Raw genomic sequence first — 22,173 nt, 5'->3', positions numbered from 1 at the left:
CTGGCCCCTTCCAGCATCTGCCTACTACCCAGTCCCAAAATGGCAACGCCACATTTTAGGGTTTGTTATGTCAATTTCTCACTTCCTGGTTCCAAAATTTTTATGCTATACATTGCTGCATAACAAACAGACACAAACCTTAGTAGTTTAGAACAACAATCATTTATTTGGCTGAGATCAACAATTTTGGCAGGGCTCAACAGAGGCTTGTCTCTGCTCCATACAGCATTGGCTGGGGTGGCTCCACTGGAGGATCCACTTCCAAGATGACTCACCTGTATCACTGATGACTGCTGGCTGGAGCTCAGCCAGGGCCTCAGTGCCTGTCCATATTGGTCTCTCCATGCCAGCATCTCAAGAGAACTAGGTAGAAACTGTATCACCTTTTATCTTTTATGATCTATGGAAATCACATAGTATTACTTCTACTGTAATCACAGGCCTGCCCAGGTTCATGATGAGAGAACAGAGACCCACCTCCCTATGTCAGGAATGTCATGACCGTGGGATGGGAGATGCGACCATCTTGGAAAATACAATCTATCACAAATTAGATGAAACATTGGGATGGATTATCAGCCCTTTATAATTTGGGGCATCATGGTAGCCTAAGTAGCAGTCTGACTGCTTTAGCTCAGTCTAGAGCAGTTCTCAAAGGGTAGACCATATGCCAGTTGTGATTCATAACAAAATTCCATCATATATAGCGAAATGAAAACATAAAAGTCTATAATAAAACTTGATTTATTCAACTTAAAGAGTAGAGCCTTATACTGAAATCATATCTTCCCCTTTTTTGGTGTTAATATGTCTTCTCTTTTATTAAATGATAGCAATAACAGATAATAGCTGTTTTCTTAATGATGTCATACCAATCTCCTCCCTTTTTTATTTTTTTACAGTTTTCTAATCAATGAAAATAAATGCAAAAGCCTAAGGAACCACTATCTAGAAGTTATCAGAACACTTAATGTAGCCTTTGCTTTACTACCTCTCAAATAATGTGATTTTTAATTTACTAGTATGCACCTTGAAATAGTAATTAATTATTCTGTGGGTGTGTGGGAAAAGTCATGCAGCTACTCGAGTAATAGCTAAAACTCAAAGTATAAGGACCTGTGAATATACTTATAATTCAATGCAACAGTAGGTCACAAGACATATCGTATCTCTCAAAACATACTAAAGTAACAGATCTATAGATATAAATGTATATTCAGACTGTCACAACAATGAAATCTTTGAAATGAGATCCAGGAATTCCTTGGTAATCACCAGGTTCATATGCCTAAAATGTAATGTGGCATTCAAGAAGAAAGTTTAAAAATAGACAATTAAGAGAAGAAACTAGATATACAGTCATAATGCTAGACGTGTGTGTGGCTTGTCTTCTGGAGGAGCAGGAGTGGAAATAGGGCACTGACACTAGCAAAATATGGAGAAAAGGATTCAGGATTCATTTCTATTAAGGCGAACAAGCTTTATAGATGAATGAAGACTACTGAGTTCTATGAAAAACGTGGCACCGAAAGAGAATTCATTCAACTATTATTTACTAACTTACTATGTTACAGGTTCTTTAGGAATGAAGAAAAACAAGACAAAGCCCCTACCCTCAAAAAGCTCAATAGTTCACATGTGAACAATTAAACAGAATACAGTATGAAGCTATTAATGCTATGGGTGCCCCAAAGAAGGAGGGATTAACTCTTCCTAACATTGGGGATAGAGGTCATGGAATGGAGAATTACAGATTGCCTCGCCAAGGGTCAGGACTGACTTTTTTTCAGCTTTATTGAGGTATAATTGACAATATAATTGAATATTGTCATATTCGAGATCAAGGCTCAGAAAATGTAGAATTAGAGTAGAAATGACAAAAACGGCACCTGGCCTTTTCCGAAATTATCGCGGTGCTTAAAGATAATAGACTTCTCACAATCTACAATATTAAGAGAACGGAGCAAACAAAGGTCTTCTTTGCACTACTCCATAAACATCCACTGGATCTACCAGAGAGGGGAGTGAGAGTCATTGCCCTTTTCTTCTGCTTAAGGCAACTGAAACTGAATTGCTCATACATAAAAAAAAGATCTCAAAACTTTTAAATTTGTGAGACAGTGTTACCTCAAAATCATGGTTGAGAAAATGCCAACTGACAAGGAATTACTGAATTGCTCATTTCTTTTCCTTCCCCTCAACAACAAAAAACTAGCTTTCAGGATGGGACAAAGAAGAGAATAATTTTCTTTCTATAAAACTTTTCCAGAAAGTCACAGAGTAGTAGAAGGTTCAGGAACTCTTAGACAAAGTAGATAAAAGGACATTCCAAATCACTAATATGAAACCAACAATGATATCTAAAATGTAGGTAATATAAAACAAAAGGAAAATGGCATGTAATACAGATATAATAACTATATTGCTAAACCTACTGAGTAGGGGAAATCTAAATATAAAACGAAACAGATTTGTATTTATTAATTTAAAGACAAGGGTGTTAAAGATAAAGAAACAGGAAGATTTACTAAGAGACTATATCCCACCTTAAAGGTGAATTTTAATTTGGACATAAAAAAGTAATAGCTGTATAAGCAGAGGACCCTGATCCAAACCATCCTTAATATTTCCTTGCTCCAGGATGTCATCCCATAGCTTCCCTTTTGAGAGAGGGAGAACAAATTTTTCTTCTGGAAATGGCCAACATATCTTTTTTTTTTTTTAATAGAATTCCTCACTTGAACAGAAATTTCCTGCCTCAGTTACACAGAAAATTGTTAGATTCTCTAAGTAACTTTTAAAGCTTCCATATGGTCTTTGAGAGTGACTCACAGCCAAGTACTCTCTGGAAGGAGTACGTGGAACTCACATGAAACTGACTTGCGGAGGCAGAGGCAAGGCCAGAGAGTCTGGACATAAGCATGCTGAATGGGGTAAAACGAAATGAGGGTGATTTAATTTCATACTTAAACATTTTTATAAAACCCCACATCTATTTAACTTCAGTCGGTATGAATAGGTTTGCCTTTATAGATATAGAAGAAGATGCGGCCTTTTATAAGACTTCTTTTCTGACCATGGCTTAGAATACAGATTTGGCACTTTTCACTTGACCTGAAAGGAAGCAGATTTTTAAATTACATTTAATTAGCTTGCTATAGCAAACAAAAATGAAGCCACTTTTTAAAAACAATGGGCATGAAATAAATCATAATGTCCAAGGCTGAACCAGTCATTAATGAAACCTTGATGTTTGTATGTCAATTCAAGTATTCCCACCTTTTTTTTTAAATATTTAAAGCTGTGAGATCACACTTACATAATCAGTATTACTGTTCCTAATTCAGCCATGTGAATAAACTGCTTAACCTCATGTGTCTGCACTTTCTTCATTGTAAAACAAGGGGGTCATTTCAGAGATTCCATCAAGATCTAACATTTCTATAATATGAACATGCAAGATACTGGGGTGCTTGAAGGGGACAGAGAGGACTTGGGTAAAGAGGCAATTTTTTTTAATTGAAGTATATTATATTTACAATGTTGTGTTAATTTCTGCTGTACAGAAAGTGATTCAGTTATACATATATATGTATATATACATATATTTTTTTCATATTTTTTCCCATTATGGTTTATTACAGAATATTGACTATAGTTCCCTCTGCTATACAGTAGAACCTTGTTGTTTATCCATTCTATATATAATAGTTTGCATCTGCTAATTACAAACTCCCAATCCATCCCTCCCCTACCCCAACTTGGCAAACACAAGCCTGTTCTCTATGTCTGTGAGTCTGTTTCTGTTTCGTAGATAAGTTCATTTGTGTCATATTTTAGATTCCACATATACATGATATCATCATATTTGCCTTTCTCTTTCTCTAGGTCCATCCATATTGCTGCAAATGGCATTATTTCATTCTTTTTTACGGCTGAGTAGCATTCTGTTGCATATATGTACCACACCTTTATCCATTCATCTGTTGAGGGACATCTAGGTTGTCTCCATGTCTTGGCTATTCTTAATAGTGCTGCTATGAATATAAGGGCGCATGTATCTTTTTGAATTACAATTGTTTCTGGATATATGCCCAGAAGTGGGATTGCTGGATCACATGGCAACTCTATTTTTAGTTTTTTGAGGAACTTACATACTGTTTTCCACAGTGGCTGCAGCAATTTACATTCCTACCAACAGCACAGGAGGGTTCGCTTTTCTCCACACCCTCTCCAGCATTTGTTTCTTGTAGACTTTTTAATGATGCCCATTCTGACTGATGTGAGGTTGCACCTCACTGTAGTTTTGATTTGCATTTCTCTAATAATTAATGATGATAAACATCTTTTCATGTGTTTATTGGCCATCTGTATGTCTTCTTTGGAGAAATGTCTATTTAGGTCTTCTGCCCATATTTTGATTGGGTTGTTTTTTTGTTATTGAGTTGTATGAGCCATTTGTATATTTTGGAAATTAAGCCCTTGTCGGTGGCATCATTTGCAAATATTTTCTCAAAGCTTTTAAGCTTGATTAGGTCCCATTGGTTTATTTTTGCTTTTATTTCTACTGCCTTGGGAGACTGACCTAAGAAAACATTGCTACGATTTATGCCTGAGAATGTTATTCCTATGTTCTCTTCTAAGAGTTTTATGGTGTCATGTCTTATATTTAAGTCTTTAAGCCATTTTGAATTTATTTTTGTGTATGGTGTGAGGGTGTGTTCTAACTTCATGGATTTACATGTGGCTGTCCAACTGCCAGCACCACTTGCTGAAGAGACTGTCTTTTTCCCATTGTGTATTCTTGCCTCCTCTGTCAAAGATTAATCAACCACAGGTGTGTGGGTTTATTTTAGGGTCTTCTATTCTGTTCCACTGATCCATATGTCTGTTTTTGTGCCAATGCCACGCTGTTTTGATTACTGTAGTTTTGCAGTATTGTCTGAAGTCTGGGAGGGTTATGTCTCCTGCTTTGTTCTTTTTCCTCAGGAATGCTTTGGCAATTCTGGGTCTTTTATGGTTCCATATAAACTTTAGGCTTATTTGTTCTAGTTCTGTGAAAAATATCATGGGCAATTTGATAGGGGTCGCATTAAATCTGTAGATTGCTTTGAGCAGTATGGCCATCTTAACAATATTAATCCTTCCAATCCAAGAGCATGGGATATCTTTCTATTTCTTTGAATCATCTTCAATTTCCTTTATTCATGTTTTATAGTTCTCAGCATATAAGTCTTTCATCTCCTTGGTCAGGTTTATTCTTAAGTATTTTTTGATGCAATTTTAAAAGGGATTTTCTTTTTACATTCCCTTTCTGACATTTCTTTGTTCGTGTAAAGAAATGCAACCAATTTCTGTATGTTAATCTTGTATCCTGTTACCTTCCTGAATGCAATTATCAGTTCTGACAGTTTTTGTGTGGAGTCTTTATGGTTTTCAATATATAGTATCATGTCATCTGCACATAATGACAATTTTATCTCTTCCCTACCAATATGGATATCTTTTATTTCTTTTTCTTGTCTGATTGCTGTGGCTAGTACTTCCAAAACTATGTTGAATAGAGGTGGTGAGAGTGGGCATCCTGTCTTGTTCCAGATTTTAGCGGGAAGGCTTTCAGCTTTTCACTGTTGAGTACTGTATTGGCTGTGGGTTTGTCATAAATAGCTTTTATTATGTTGAGATAATATTCCCTTTATACCCACTTTCATAAGAGTTTTTATCATGAATGGATGTTGAATTTTATCAAACACTTTTTCTGCATCTAATGAGAGGAACATGTGGTTTTTGTCTGTTATTGATGTGGGGTATCACACTGATTGACTTGCATATGTTGAACCAACCTTGTGACACTGGGATAAATCCAACTTGGTCATGGTGTATGATCTTTTTTATATGTTGTTGGATTCATTTTGCTAGTATTTTGTTGAGAATTTTTGCATCTACATTCATCAGAGACATTGGCCTGTAATTTTCTTTTTTGGTTGTGTCTTTGTCTGGTTTTGGTATCAGGGTGATGGTGGGAGTGTTCCCTCCTCTTCAGTCTTTTGGAAGAGTTTGAGAAGGATCGGTATAAGTTCTTCTTTGTATGTTTGGTAGAATTCTCCTGTGAAGCCATCTGGTCCTGGACTTTTGTTTGTAGGGAATTTTTTTTATAACAGATTCTATTTCACTTCTAGAGATCAGTCTATTCAAATTACCTATATCTTCTTGATTCAGTTTTGGTAGGCTGTGTGCTTCTAGAAATGTGTCCATTTCTTCTAAGTTGTCCAATTTGTTGGCATATAATTGTTTATAGTATTCTCTTATGGTTTTTTTGTGTTTCTGCAGTATCAGTTGTGCTTTCTTCTCTTTCATTTCTGATTTTATTTATTTGGGTCCTCTCTCTTTTCTTCTTGGTGAGCCTGGCCAGAGGTTTGTCAATTTTGTTTACCCTTTCAAAGAAACAGCTCTTGATTTTATTGATTTTTTCTATTGTTTTTTTAATCTCTATTTTATTTATTTACTCTCTGATCTTTATTATTTCCTTTCTTCTGCTGACGTTAGGTTTTGTTTGTTCTTCTTTTTCTAATTCTTTTAGGTGGTGGGTTAGTTTGTTTATTTGAGATTTTTCTTGTTTCTTGAAGAAGGCCTGTATCACTGTGAACTTCCCTCTGAGAACTGTTTTTGCAGCATCCCATAGAATTTCACTGTCATCTGTCTCAAGGTATATTTTTAATTTTCTCTTTGATTTCATTGTTGACCCATTGGTTTTTTAGTAATTGATTTTTTTTCTCTTTTTTGACTGAAAAGAGAAAAAAATTGCAATTGACTTTTTTGCTCTTTTCTTTTTCTGTGGTTGATTTCTAGTTTCACGCAATTGTGGTCAGAAAAGATGCTTGGAATAATTTCTGTACTCTTAAATTTGTTGAGGCTTGCTTTGTACCCTAGAGTGTGGTCAATTCGAGAGAATATTCCATGTGCACTTGAAAAGAATGTGCATTCTGGGGGGTTTTTTTGGAACTAATGTCCTGAAAATATCAATTAGGTCTAACTGTTATACTGTATCATTTAGGATCCCTGTTGCCTTAGTAATTTTTTTCCCTGGAAGATCTGTCCATTGGTGTGAGTGGGATGTTAAAGTCTCCTACCATTGATGTACTCCCATCAATTTCTCCCTTTTTGTCTGTTAGTATTTGTTTTATGTATTTGGGTGCATATATATTGATGAGTGTAATATAATCTTCTTGTATTGATCCTTTTATCATTATATAGTGTCCTCCTTTATCTTTCTTTATGGCCTTTGTTTTAAAGTCTATTTTGTCTGACATGAGTATTGCTACAACTGCTTTCTTGTCATTTCCGTTTGCATGAAATATCTTTTTCCACACCCTCACTTTCAATCTATATGTGTCCTTTGTCCTAAAGTGGGTCTCTTGTAGGCAGGATATTGTAGGCTCTTGTTTTTTTATTCAATCTGCCACTAGATGACTTTTGATTGGAGCATTTAGTCCATTGACATTTAAGGTAATTATTGATAGATATGTATTTATTGCCACTTTAAACCTTGTTTTCCTGTTGATTTTGTATTTCTTCTTTGTTCCTTTCTTTTTCTTTTTGTTTTTCCTTTTGTGCTTTAATGATTTCTTTTATATTATGCTTGTGTTCTCTTCTTTTTGGTTTTTATGAATCTATTGTATGTTTTTGATTTGTGGTTACCCTGTTTTTGAAGTATGTTAACCCCTTCCTATATCTACTTTCTTTAGACTGATAGTCAAATAGGCTCAAACACATTCTGAAAAAAAAATCAACATTTTCTTACTTTCCTCCCCCACACTGTATGATTTTGATGTTCTACTTTACATCTTCATGTTTATTCTTTTGCTGTTCATTGTGCTTATCATCACTTTCACAGAAAAATCTTTTTTATTTTATTTTTTAAAATCTGTGTATTGCTCTCTTCCTCAGCAAAGCCTATGGAAGTGGCAGCCATCTCCCAGTCAGCATCATGGTTGCCCTCAGACTCCTCGTAAAGCCCAAGGTTGTCAAAAAGAGGACCAAGAAGGTCATCAAGCACCAGTCAGATCAATATGTCAAAATTAAGCAGAACTGACAGAAATCCAGAAGCAATGACAACAGGATGCACAGGAGATTCAAGGGCCAGATCTCGATGCCCAACATTGGTTATGGGAGCAACAAGAAAACAAAGCAGATGCTGCCCAGCAGCATCTGGAAGTTCCTGGTCCACAATGTCAAGGAGCTTGAAGCGCCGCTGTTGTGCAACAAATCTTACTGTGCTGAGATTGCTCACATCTCCTCCAAGAACCACAAAGCCATTGTGGAAAGAGCAGCCCAGCTAGCTATCACAGTCACCAATCCCAACACCAGGCTATGCAGCAAAGAAAATGAATAGGGGGCTTCCCAGGTGGCGCAGTGGTTGAGAGTCTGCCTGCCGATGCAGGGGACATGGGTTCGTGCCCCGGTCCAGGAAGATCCCACATGCTGACGAGTGGCTGGGCCTGTGAGCTATGGCCGCTGAGCCTGCGCACCCGGAGCCTGTGCTCCGCAGCGGGAGAGGCCACAACAGTGAGAGGCCCGCATACCGCAAAAAAAAAAAAGAAAAGAAAAAGAAAATGAATAGATTGCTCATGGGCACATTGTGTTTGTGTGAATAAAACCATGAAACTTGACCCAAAAAAAAAAAATCTGTGTACTGATTTATTTAAGTAATTTACTTTCCAATTGTGATTTTCTCTTTCCTATAGATTCTTGCTTCTTTTCTATTTAGAGAAGACCTTTCAATATTTCCTTTAGAACAGGTTTAATATTGCTGTATTCTTTTAGCTTTTGCTTGTCTGAGAAATTCTTTATCTCTCCTATTTTAAATGATAATCTTGCCAGGTAGAGTATCCTATATTGCAAATTTTTCCCTTCAGGACTTTGAATATATCTTGCCACTCCCTTCTGGCTTGCAACATTTCTGTAGAGAAATCAGCTGATAGCCTTATGGGGGTTTCCTTGTAATTAACTCCTTGTTTTCCTCTTGCTGCCTTTAGAATCCTCCCTTTATCTTTCACTTTTGCCATTTTAATTATAGTATATCTTGGTGTAGGTCTGTTTGGGTTCATCATGTTTGGGACCCTTAGTGCTTCCTGTAGCTGGATACGTTTCCTTCTTTAGGTTTGGGGAGTTTTCAGCCATAACTTCTTCAAATACATTTTTGATTCCCTTTTCTCTTTCTTCTCCCTCTGGGATCCTTATTATGTGTAGACTGGCGTGCTTTATATTATCCCATAGGTCTCTTATATTGCTTTCAATTTTTTTTATTTGGCTTTCTGTCTGCTGTTCTGATTGGGTGATTTCCATTATTCTAACTTGCAGATCACTTATTCGTTCTTCTACATTATTCAATCTGCTACTTATTGCCTTAAACTCAGCTTTCATCTCAGCAAATAAGCCTTTTAATTTGTCTTGGTTCCTCTTTATAGTTCCTGGTCCTTTTTACAGTAATCTGCGTTTCTATCAATAGCCCTTCTTAATTCCTTCAGTATTTTCAGTATCTCCTTTTTAAACTCGGTATCTATTAGACTGAAGAGGTCTGTTTCATTATTTGTTCTTTCAGGGGAATTCTCTTGATCTTTTAATTGGGAGTGGTTCTTCTCATTCTTCATTTTACTTATATTTCTCTTACTCTATGAGTTTAGTAGAAACAATTATCTACTGTGGTCTTGGAGGGCTATTTTTATGTAGAAGTGTCCCTGTGTAGCTTGTGTGGGTTTAATATTTTTGGTGCAAGGGCTGTTTTTTAGTATGGATGGCTGCCACATCTTTCCTCAGTGTCTGCTGGCTGTTATCCCACTGACGGGGATATGACTGATGTTGTGGTGAACAGAGTAGGTGTTGGATGTTGAACGGGGCCTCCTCTTTGCTCTGTGGTTGTTACAGCCCTGCTGGGGGCAGGGTCTGCTCCCTAGTTGTTGGCATAGAAGCCCCCAGATCCATTTCTAAGCTGCAGTGTGACGTAGGCAGGATTGGAGCGCTCCCACTGGAAGAGAAGCCACTGAGTATTCCTTCATCGGAGCTGTCCATCGGGGAGTGCACTCTGTGATGTCACCTGTCACCCACTGCATGAGCTCACAAAGTACACTGTTGTGCACACTACCCTCGGCCCCGCCTCCACTGTGGGAATGCAGGCTATCAGCCCTGGTGCCCCTCAGGCGCTGTGATCACAAAGCCACCAGCACAGATCCATAGGCGTCAATCCACTGAAGTTAGGTACCAGGACCACAGCAGTTGCGCACCTGGACCTGCCATGGGAGCTAGGGAAGTAGCCCAGACTCTGGCCCCACCTCCATGTGCATGCAGCCACAGAGCCCACAGCTGCTAAGGCCAGACCCGTCCCAGCCATAGGAGCACCCGTTGTCCACTCGGATGTCCCACAGGCACTGAGTTTACAAAGCAAGCGGCAGTGCTGTGGATCACATGCCATGGGGGGAAGGCTCTGCTTTCAGCCCCACCTCCACGTGTGGGCAACCTGCTGGTGCTTGCATGCTCCCAGAGCTCATAGAGGTGGCAATGAGAAAGAGGCTGCTATGGCAAGCCCCACCCCCCACTTCACTTATGCATTAACAATGGGGTTTCAATGGCGGCACACACTGGCCGTAAGCATGCCAAAAGTGAGGTTGCAATGGTGGGTCCTATCCTTCTCTTCGAGTGCCTCTTAACAATGGCACTTCACTTCTATGGTGGGCCAGGCTTCTTCCACATACACTCCTGGTTGCAGCCCTTACCACACTCCAGGCCCTTCAGGCTGCCTCCGCAGGGCTAACCCCAGTACTCTCCCCAGGTCTGTCCTCTGAAGCCCAAGTTTTTGCAACTAGCCCTCACATGTAGGTCCACATCTCAGACTGGGGACTTCAGCAAGGCAGCACAGATCCTCTGTGCCGGTCTCTCTCTGCTCTTCCTGCTGCAAACCAGCTTCTACGCTCTCCTCCAAGCCTCTGAAGCTCCCTTTCTGTCCCAGGTGATCTCTCCACCAGTGCGGGGGCTTCCCAGGGTACGAGAACCTTTCCTCTTTCATAGCTCTCTCCCAGGGGCACAGGTCCTATCCTGCTTGCTTCCTTTTTTTTTTTTTCTTTCATCCTACCCAGTTACATGGAGATCTTCCTCGCACTTCTGCGTGTCTGAGATTTTCTGCCAGAATTCAATAGGTATTCTGTGATAACTGTTCCACATGTAGATGTATTCATTATGTATTTGTGGGAAAAGGTGAGCTCCACATCGTTCTATTCCAGCATCTTGATTGGAGCCTCTGCAATTCTTCCTCAGAGATGAGAAGGGAAGGAGGGAGGGTTGTTGGGCCAGACTAACAATAGTGGTAGCTTGGGGGGGAAAGGTGGGAAGTGAACTGTATAACCAACAACTCGTCTTAACCATCTCATTGCTGGACTATACTGGTCTCACTCTCTCTGGTCTCTTCTCCCTCCAATCCATTTTGCAAGGACAGCCAGATTATTCTCCACTACTTAATCCCTCGTCTCTCCTACCCCAAACAAAGCCTTTAATGGCAACCCACTGCATTGAAAGTAAAGTCCAAACTTTGAAGCTTATAATCCAGTACTTTTTAAAAATTTATTTATTTTATTTTTGGCTGTATTAGGTCTTCATTGCTATGCACGGGCTTTCTCTAGTTGCAACGAGCGGGAGCTACTCTTCATTGCAGTGCGTGGGCTTCTCATTGTGGAGGCATCTCTTGTTGCAGAGCACAGGCTCTAGGCACGCGGGCTTCAGTAGTTGCATCGCGTGGGCTCAGTAGCTGTGGCTTGCGGGCTCTAGAATGCAGGCTCAGTAGTTGTGGCACAGGGGCTTAGCTGCTCCATGGCATGTGGGATCCTCCCGGTCCAGGGATCGAACCTGTGTCCCCTGCATTGGCAGATGGATTCTTAACCACTGCACCACCAGGGAAGTCCCTAATTCAGTACTATTAATGAAATGATCACAAGCTAACTTTCCAACCTTATTTTCTACTCTTCCTTAATGTGTACTCAACTACAATCAGCCAGATGGATACTGACCACTTCCCTAGTCCCATATTTCAACTTTTCGTCATTATGTTGTGTTTCATTCCAGAATTCCCTACATATTCCACCTTGGTTACCTATCCTTTCAGGCAATTCCTCTTTCTTCATGATGTCTTCCCTTTATGCTTAGGCTTCCCTGAACATACACAGCTCTTAGTTTATCTTTTCAGGTAGGCAGGTTTACTCACAAAGTGGTTGGTGGACTCCTTAAAGACAAGGATGGTGCAAAGGCATCTATTTCCCTTCAGGGGACCTAGGAGAGTGCTATGGGTATGCTCATTCGACATTAGGTACAGTTGGCAAGGGACAGTTTGTCATACTACCTAGAACAGATTCAGTGCCTTAACCTTTAAAAAACCATAGCTCCTTTTGATAAACATAAAAATCTTAAGTACTGGGTATCCACATACAAAAGAATGAAGCTGGACCCCCTAGCTCACACCATATACAAAAGTTAACTTAAAATGGATCACAGACATATTTAGACATAAGGGCTAAAAAAACTACAAAACTCTTACAAAAAAACATAAAAGTAAATATTGGTGACCTTAGATAAGGCAATGTTTCTTAGATATGACACAGCACAATCAGCAAAAGAAAAAATAGATAAATTCAACTTCATCAAACTTAAAGCCTTTTGTGCTTCAAAGAACACAGTTAAGAAAATGAAAAGATAATCCACATAATGGGAGAAAATATTTGCAAGTCATATATCTGATAAGAGACTTGTACCCAAGATACATAAAAACCTTTACAATTCAACAATAAGAAGAAAAATACATACATGTGGAGACTAAACAACATGCTACTAAAAAACCAATGAGTCAATAAATAAATCAAAGAGAAAAGCAGAAAATACCTCAAGATAAACAAAAATGGAAACACAACTTTTCAAAATCTATAGAGGAGGTAGGAAAGGCAGTTCTAAGAGGAAAGTTTATAGCAATATAGGTATACCTCAAGAAACAAAAATATCTCAAATAAACAACCTAACCTTCCATGTAAAGGAATTAGAGGAACTTCCCTGGTGGTCCACTGGGTAAGAATCCATGCTCCCAATGCAGGGGGCAGGGGTTTGGTCCCTGTCGGGGAACTAGATCCCACATGCATGCCACAGCTAAGAGTTCACATGCTGCAACTAAGAAGCCCGTGTGCCACAACTAAGAAGCCCACATGCTGCTACTAAGAAGCCTGCATGCCACAACTAAGAAGTCCGCATGCCGCAAGTAAGATGTCCACATGCCAGAATTAAAGATCCCACATACCACAATGAAGATCCCGCATGCCGCAACTAAGACCCAGCACAGCCAAAATAAATAAATAAAATAAATAATAAATTTAAAGTACTGTCATTTTAAAAAAAGGAATTAGAAAAACAAACAAAGCCCAAAGTTAGCAGATGGAAAGAAAAAAATAAATATCAGAGCAAAAACAAACAGAGATCAAAAAAACAACAGAAAAGATCAATGAAACCAAGAACTGGTTTTTTAAAAAGGTAAATAAAATTGATAAACCTTTAGCCAGGCTCATCAAGAAAAAAAAGAGAGAAGACCCAAATAAACGAAATAAGAAATGAAAGAGGAGAAATAACAACTGCTATCACAGAGATACAAAAAAACATAAGAGAATATTATGAACAGTTACATGCCAACAAATTGAACAACCTAGAAGAAATGGTCAAATTTCTAGAAAAACTAAATCAAGAAGAAATAGACAATCTGAACAGACCAATCATTACCTGTGAAATTGAAACTGTAATTTTAAAAACTTCCAGAAAGCAAAAGACATGACTAAATGGCTTCACAGAAGAATTGTACCAAACATACAAAGAAGAGTTAGTACCTAACCTTCTCAAACTATTCCAAAAAATTTTTAAGATGGGAGAACACTCCCAAATGCATTCTATGATGCCACCATTACCCTAATACCAAAATGAGTCAGGATGGCGGTGTGGGAAGACTCCAAGTTAGCATCTCCCCACAACTAGGGCACCTGCCAGCCACTGGTGGGAAACCCTGACACCCAAGGAGATGGGAGGAACCCCCAAGTGAAATGGTGGGACTGAGAGGGGAGGAGAAGTGGAAGCCAGACAGAATCAGCACCCCTGAGGCCAGGAGATCAGGACAGGCAGGCGGGAAGAGCCTTCCAGGAGGAGTGGGAAAGCAGCAGAGGGCAACTGCCCCACCCACTCGGGCCCAGGGAGCCTGCTGAGCTCCCAGGGTAGTCTCCTGCCCTCCAGGGCTCCCCTTCCCCACGGCCGCATTGGTACTGGGGGCATAGGGGGGGACGCCAGGGAGATCAGGACAGGCAGACAGGAGGGGTCCTCTGAGAGGAGCGGGAGAGGAGTAGAGGGCATTTGCCCCACCCATTCGAGCCCAGGAAGCCTCCTGGGCTCCCAGGTGAGGTCCCCCACTCTCTGAGACCAGGGGTGGTAGGCAAGCCTGAGCCCCTTCTTTTGCGTTGAGGCTAAACCCCGCCCCCCACAGCCCCCAGGGCCTTTTCCAGCCCTGTGGGTCCTGAGCATAGGCCACGCCCACCACCCAAACTTTGCCCTTGCTTAGGCCCCGCCCTCCACAGCTAAGGCCTCCCCCACTTTTTCCTTTTTTCTTTTCCCTCCTCTTTTTCACTATTGTGGTACAGTTGTAAATTCTGCTTGTTTAGTTATCTACATTTTTATTTTTATATTCTTTCTCACATATCTGTTAGTTTACTAGTTTAATTCTATTTTTTACTTTGTTATGATTCTTTTTTTTTTTTTTTTTTTTTTTTTTTGCCACCCCATATGGCTTGCAGTATCTTGGTTCATGAGCCGGGGGTCAGGCTGAAGCTCCTGCACTGGGAACTCCGAGTCCAAACCACTGGACTAACAGAGAACCTCAGTCCCTAGGGAATATTCATCGGAGTGAGGTCTCATGGAGGTCCTCAACTCAGCACCAAGACCCACCTCTACACAACAGCCTACAAATTCCAGTGCTGAAAGCCTCAGGCCAAACAATCACCAAGACAGGAACACAATCCCACTCATTTGAAAAAAATGAGACAGCAAAAAAATATGTCACAGATGAATGAACAAGGTAAAACCCAACAAAACCAAACAAATGAAGAGGAAACAGGCAATCTACCTGAAAGAGAATTCATTGTAATGATAGTAAAGATGATCCAGAATCTCAGAAATAGAATGGAGGCATGGACTGAGAAAATAAAAAAATATTTAACCAAGATCTAGAAGAACTAAAGAACAAACAAATAACTGAAATGAAAAATACACTAGACAGAATCAATAACAGAATAACTGAGGCAGAAGAACTAATAAGTGAGCTGGTAAACAAAATGGTGCAAATAACTGCCAAGGAGCAGAATAAAGAAAAAAGAATGAAAAGAATTGAAGACAATCTCAGAGATCTCTGGGACAACAGTAAATGCACCAACATTTGAATTATAGGGGTCCCAGAAGAAGAAGAGAAACAGAAAGGGTATGAGAAAATATCTGAAGAGATTATAGGTGAAAACTTCCCTAACATGGGAAAGGAAATAGTCACCCAAGTCCAGGAAGTGCAGAGAGTCCCATACAGGATAAACCCTAAGAAAAACACACCAAGACACATATTAATCAAACTAACAAAAATTAAATTCAAAGAAAAAATATTAAAAGCAGCAAGAGAAAAACAAAAAATAACATACAAAGTAATCCCCATACGGTTATCAGCTGATTTTTCAGCAGAAACTCTGCAGGCCAGAAGGGAGTGGCAGGATATACTTAAAGTGATGAAACAGAAAAACCTACAACCAACATTACTCTACTCAGCAAGGATCTAACTGAGATTCAACAGAGAAATCAAAAGCTTTTCAGACAAGCAAAAGCTAAGAGAATTCAGCACCACCAAACCAGCTGTACAACAAATGCTAAAGAAACTTCTCTAGGTGGGAAACACAAGAGAAGAAAATGACCCACAAAAACAAACCCAGAACAATTAAGAAAATGGTAATCAGAACATACATATCAATAATTACCTTAAACATGAATGGATTCAATGCTCCAACCAAAAGACACAGGCTTGCTGAACGGATACAAAAACAAGACCCATATATATGCTGTCTACAAGAGACCCACTTCAGACCTAGGGACACAAACAGACTGAAAGTGAAGGGATGGAAAAAGATATTCCATGCAAATGGAAATCAAAAGAAAGCTGGAGTAGCAATACTCGTATCAGACAAAATAGACTTTAAAATAAAGACTGTTATAAGAGATAAGGAGGGACAACACATATTGATCAAAGGATCAATCCAAGAAGAAGAGTTAACAATTATAAATATTTATGCACCCAACACACAAGCACTTCAATACATAAGGCAACTGCTAACAGCTATAAAAGAGGAAATCAACAGTAACACAATAATAGTGGGGGACTTTAACACCTCACTTACACCAATGGACAGATCATCCAGACAGAAAATTAATAAGGAAACACAAGCTTTAAATGACACAACAGACCAGATAGATTTAGTTGATATTTACAGGACATTCCATCCCAAAACAGCAGATTACACTTTCTTCTCAAGAGCACATTGAACATTCTCCAGGATAGATCGCATCTTGGGTCACAAATCAAGCCTCAGTAAATTTAAGAACATTGAAATCATATGAAGCATCTTTTCTGACCACAACTCTATGAAATTAGAAATCAATCACAGGGGAAAAAACATAAAAAACACAAACACATGGAGGCTAAACAATACAATATTAAATAACCAAGAGATCACTGAAGAAATCAAAGAGGAAATCAAAAAATACCTACAGGCCAATTACAACGAAAATACGACAATCCAAAAGCTATGGGATGCAGCAAAACCAGTTCTAAGAATGAAGTTTATAGCAATATAAGCCTACCTCGAGAAACAAGAAACATCTCAAATAAACAATCTAACCCTACACTTAAAACAAGTAGAGAAAGAACAAAGAAAACCCAAAGTCAGTAGAAGGAAAGAAATCATAAAGATCAGAGCAGAAATAAATGAAATAGATACAAAGAAAACAATAGCAAAGATCAATAAAACTAAAAGCTGGTTCTTTGAGAAGATAAACAATATTGATAAACCATTAGCCAGACTCCTCAAGAAAAAGATGGAGAGGACTCAAATCAATAAAATTAGAAATGAAAAAGGAGAAATCACAAATGACACTGCAGAAATACAAAGGATTATAGGAGACTACTACAAACAACTACATGCCAATCAAATGGAAAACCACAAAGAAATGGACAAATTCTTGGAAAGGTACAATTTTCCAAGACTGAACTAGGAAGAATTAGAAAATATAAACAGACATATCACAAGTAATGAAATTCAAACTATAATTAAAAATCTTCCAACCAACAAAACCCCAGGACCAGGTGGCTTCACAGGTGAATTCTATCAAACATTTAGAGAAGCACTAACACCCATCCTTCTCAAACTCTTCCAAAAAATTGCAGAGGGAGAAACACTCCCAAATTCATTCTACAAAGCCACCATCACCCTGATACCAAAACCAGAAAAGATATCACAAAAAAAGAAAATTATAGACCAATATCACTGATGAACATAGATGCAAAAATCCAGAACAAAATACTAGCAAACAGAATCCAACAACACATTAAAAGGATCAAACACCATGATCAAGTAAGATTTATCCTAGGGATGCAAGGATTCTTACATATACGCAAATCAATCAATGAGATACACCATATTAACAAATTAAGGAATAAAAACCATATGATCACTTCAATAGATGCAGAAAAAGCTTTTGACAAAATTCAACACCCATTTATGATAAAAACTCTCCAGAAAATGGGCATAGAGGGAAACTACCTCAACATAATAAAGGCCATATATGACAAACCCACAGCAAGCATCATCCTCAATGGTGAAAAACTGAAAGCATTTCCACTAAGATCAGGAACAAGATAAGGATGTCCACTCTTGCCACTATTATTCAACATAGTTTTGGAAGTCTTAAAAGAAATAAAAGTAATCCAAATTGGAAAAGAAGGAGTAAAACTGTCACTGTCTGCAGATGACATGATACTATACATAGAAAATCCTAAAGATGCCACCAGAAAACTACTAGAACTAATAAATGAATTTGGTAAGGTTGCAGGATACAAAATTAATGCACAGAAATCTCTGGCATTCTTATACACCAACAATATAAAATCAGAAAGAGAAATTAAGGAAACAATCCCACTTACCATCGCAACAAAAAGAATAAAATACGTAGGAATAAACCTGCCCTAGGAGGCAAAAGACCTGTACTCAGAAAACTATAAAACACTGATGAAAGAAATCAAAGATGACATAAACAGATGGAAAAATATACCATGTTCTGGGATTGGAAGAATCAATATTGTGAAAATGACTATACTACCCAAAGCAATCTACAGTATCAATGCAATCCCTATCAAACTACCAATGGCATTCTTCACAGAATTAGAACAAAAAATTTTACAATTCATATGGAAACACAAAAGACCCCAAATAGCCAAAGCAATCTTGAGAAAGAAAAATGCAGTTGGAGGAATCAGGCTCACCCACTTCAAACTATACCATAAAGCTACAGTAATCAAGACAGTATGGTACTGGCACAAAACCAGTATAGATCAATGGTACAGGATAGAATGCCCAGAGATAAACCCACGCACATATGGGCACCTAATTTACGACAAAGGAGGCAAGAACATACAGTGGAGAAAAGACAGCCTCTTCAATAAGTGGTGCTGGGAAAACTGGACAGCTACATGTAAAAGAATGAAATTAGAACACTCTCTAACACCATACACAAAAATAAACTTCAAGTGGATTAACGACCTGAATGTAAGACCAGACACTATAAAACTCTAAGAGGAAAACATAGGAAAAACACTCTTTGACATAAAGACACTATTTGCATATGACAAGATACTCTATATAGAAAACCCTAAATTCTCCACCAAAAAACTATTAGAATAAATGAATTCAGTAAAGTTGCAGGATACAAGATTAATATACAAAAATCTGTTGCTTTTCCATATGTTAATAATGAACTATCAGAAAGAGAAAGCAAGAAAACAAGCCTGTTTAAAATCCTATTCAAAATCGCATTAAGAAAACCTAGGAATAACTGTAACCTCAGAGGTGAAAAACCTATACTCTGAAAACTATAAAACATGAATGAAAGAATTTGAAGATGATAAATGGAAATGGAAAGACATCCCATGTTCCTGGATTAGAAGAATTAATATTGTTAAAATGTCCACACTACACAAAGCAATCTACAGATTTAATGCAATCTCTCTCAAAATACCAATGGCATTTTCCACAGAACTAGAACAAATCATACTAAAATTTATATGTAACCACAAAATACTCCAATTTTCCAATGCAATCTTGAGATAAAAGAACAAAGCTGGAGGTATCACATGCCCTGACTTCAGAGTATACTACAAAACTACAGTAATTCAAAACAGCATGGTGCTGGCACAAAACAGAAAATTAGATCAAGGAACAGAACAAAGAGCCCAGAAATAAACCCACACACTTATGGTCAATTAATCTGACAAAGGAGGCAAGACTATGCAATGGAGAAAAGATGGTCTCTTCAATAAGTGGTGCTGGGAAAACTGGACAGCTACATGTAAAAGAATGAAATTAGAACATTTTCTCACACCATATATAAAAATAAACTCAAAATGGATTAAAGATCTAAATTTAAGACCTGAAATGATAAAACTCCTAGAACACAGCATAGGCAGAACACTGTTTGGCATAAATCACAGCAATAATTTTTTGGATCTGTCTCCAAAGGCAAAAGAAACAAAAGCAAAGATAAACAAAGGGGACCTAATTAAACTTAAAAGCTTTTGCACAGCAAAGGGAACCATGGTCAAAAAGGAAAGACAACCTACAGAATATTTGCAAATGATGCAACCAAAAAGGGGTTTTCATGCAAAATATACAAACAGCTCAGACAACTCAACATCAAAAAACCAAAAAGTCTGATTAAAAAATGGGCAGATCTGAATTTTTCAAAATTCAGACATTTTTCCAAAGAAGACATACAGATGGCCAACAGGCATACAAATAGACACTCAACATCACTAATCATCAGAGAAACGCAAATCAAAACCACAATGAGTTATCCCCCCACACCTGTCAAAATGGCCATCTTCAAAAAGTCCATAAATAACAAATGTTGGCAAGGATATAAAGAAAAGGGAACCCTCTTGCACTGTTGGTGGGAATGTAAATTGGTGCAGCCACTGTGGAAACAGTATGGAGATTCCTCAAAAAACTAAAAATAGAACTACCATATGATCCAACAATTCCACTCCTGAGTGTGTATCTGAAGAAAATGAAAACACTAATTCAAAAAGAAACATGCATCCCAATTTTCATAGCAGCATCAATTTACAATAGCCAAGATATAAAAGCAACCTAAGTGTCCCTCAAGAGATAAATGGATATGGAACTCCCTGGTGGTCCAGTGGTTAGGACTTGGTGCTTTCACTGCCGGGGCCCAGGTTCAATCCCTGATTGGAGAACTAAGATCCCACAAGCTGACTGGCGTGGCCAAAAATAAAACCAAAAAAAACAAAGCAAAACAAAGAGATGAATGGATAAAGAAGATGTGTCGTGTGTGTGTGTGTGTGTGTGTGTGTGTGTGTGTGTGTGTGTTTATATATGTATGTTTACTCAGCCATAAAAAAGAATGAAATTCTGCCATTTGCAACAACATGGATGGACTTAGAGGGTATTATGCTTAGTGAAATAAGTCAGAGAAAGTCATATACTCTATGTTATCACTTATATGTGGAGTCTAAAAAAATTTTTATAAAACAAATGAATATAACAAAACAAACAGACTCACAGATATAGAGAACAAACTAGTGGTCACCAGTGGGAGAGAGAAGACGGGAGGGGCAAGATAGGGGTAGGGGATTAAGAGATATAAACCACTACACATAAAATAAATAAGCAACAAGGATATATTGAACAGCACAGGGAAGTGTAGCCATTATTTTGTAGTAACTTTAAATTCTATTAAAATATTGAATTACTGTGCTGTACACCTGAAACTAATATTATAAATCACCTATACTTCAATTAAAAACATAAGAAGACAACTCAACTTAAAAATGGGCAGAAGATTCAGAGACATTTCTCCAAAGAAAATATACAAATGGCCAGTAAGCACTTGAAAAAATGTTTAACGTCACCAGTAATTAAGGAAATGCAAATCAGAACTACATTAAGATACTTCATACCCACTAGAACAGCTAAAAAAATTTTTTTTAAGATAATAACAAATGTTGATAACAATGTAGAGAAATTGGAATCCTCATATATATTGCTTATGGAATGGAAGTTTGGAAAAAGTTTGGCAATTCCTCAAAAGGTCAGAAATAGAGGTACTATATGACCCCAGCAATTCTACTCCTAAATATATACCCAAGAGAAATGAAAGCATGAGGCCACACAAAAATTTGTACACAAAAATTCATGGCAGCATTATTTATAATAGTCAAATGAGTAGAAACTCAAGTGTCCATCAATTAATGAATGGATAAAGTTGAATCCATACAATGGACTACTGTTCAGCGATAAAAAGGAATACTGACACATATTACAACATGGATAAACCTTAAAAACATTATACAAAGCGAAAGAAGCCAGATACAAAAGGCAACAGACTATATGATCTATCTCTGAAATGTTCAGAACAGGCAATCCATAGAGATAAAAAGTAGATTAGTAGTTGCCAGGGACTTGTGGAAGGGAGGAATGGGCAGTGACTACTAATAGATATGGTGTGTCTCTTCGGGCTGGTAAAATGTTCTAAAATTAGACAGTGGTGATGATTATATAAATCTGAAAACCGCTGAATTTTTCATTTTTTAAATGGTGAATTTTATGGTATGAGAATTCTATCTCAATAAAGCTGATATTTTTAAAATCTTAGGTACACCTGCCACCAAGATTCTGACAGTGCACCTTCTCCACTGACAGGACAGTATTCCCACAATACGTTTTTCAAACTATAGAGTTACATTACTGAAAACGTTTTTTTCAAATTCTGCCGCTCTATCTCCTTGAAGGA

At 38.1% G+C, this 22,173-nt stretch overlaps 1 protein-coding gene and 1 pseudogene across 1 annotated transcript in view; one reads left to right on the top strand and one right to left on the bottom strand.

Annotated features, from left to right (window-relative positions):
- Positions 1-98: 98 nt before the first annotated feature.
- ANKRD45 (ankyrin repeat domain 45) overlaps positions 99-22,173 on the bottom strand; it is a 50,731-nt gene continuing 28,656 nt past the window's right edge. The window contains exon 5 of the mRNA XM_089910994.1: positions 99-3,114. Coding sequence (XP_089767120.1) covers positions 3,083-3,114 — 32 coding nt within the window. The 3' untranslated portion in view covers positions 99-3,082. The remainder of the gene's footprint in view (positions 3,115-22,173) is intronic.
- On the top strand, positions 5,395-8,524 carry LOC149750520 (large ribosomal subunit protein eL32 pseudogene; annotated as a pseudogene).

The sequence above is a fragment of the Delphinapterus leucas genome, chromosome 1, assembly GCF_059928025.1.
Source record: "Delphinapterus leucas isolate spDelLeu-1000000601 "Yukka" chromosome 1, BTC_Dleu_Yukka2, whole genome shotgun sequence".
NCBI classification, from domain to species: Eukaryota; Metazoa; Chordata; class Mammalia; order Artiodactyla; family Monodontidae; genus Delphinapterus; species Delphinapterus leucas.
The sequence above is the reverse complement of the archived record's forward strand: the minus strand, read 5'-3'. Positions and strand labels throughout refer to the sequence as shown.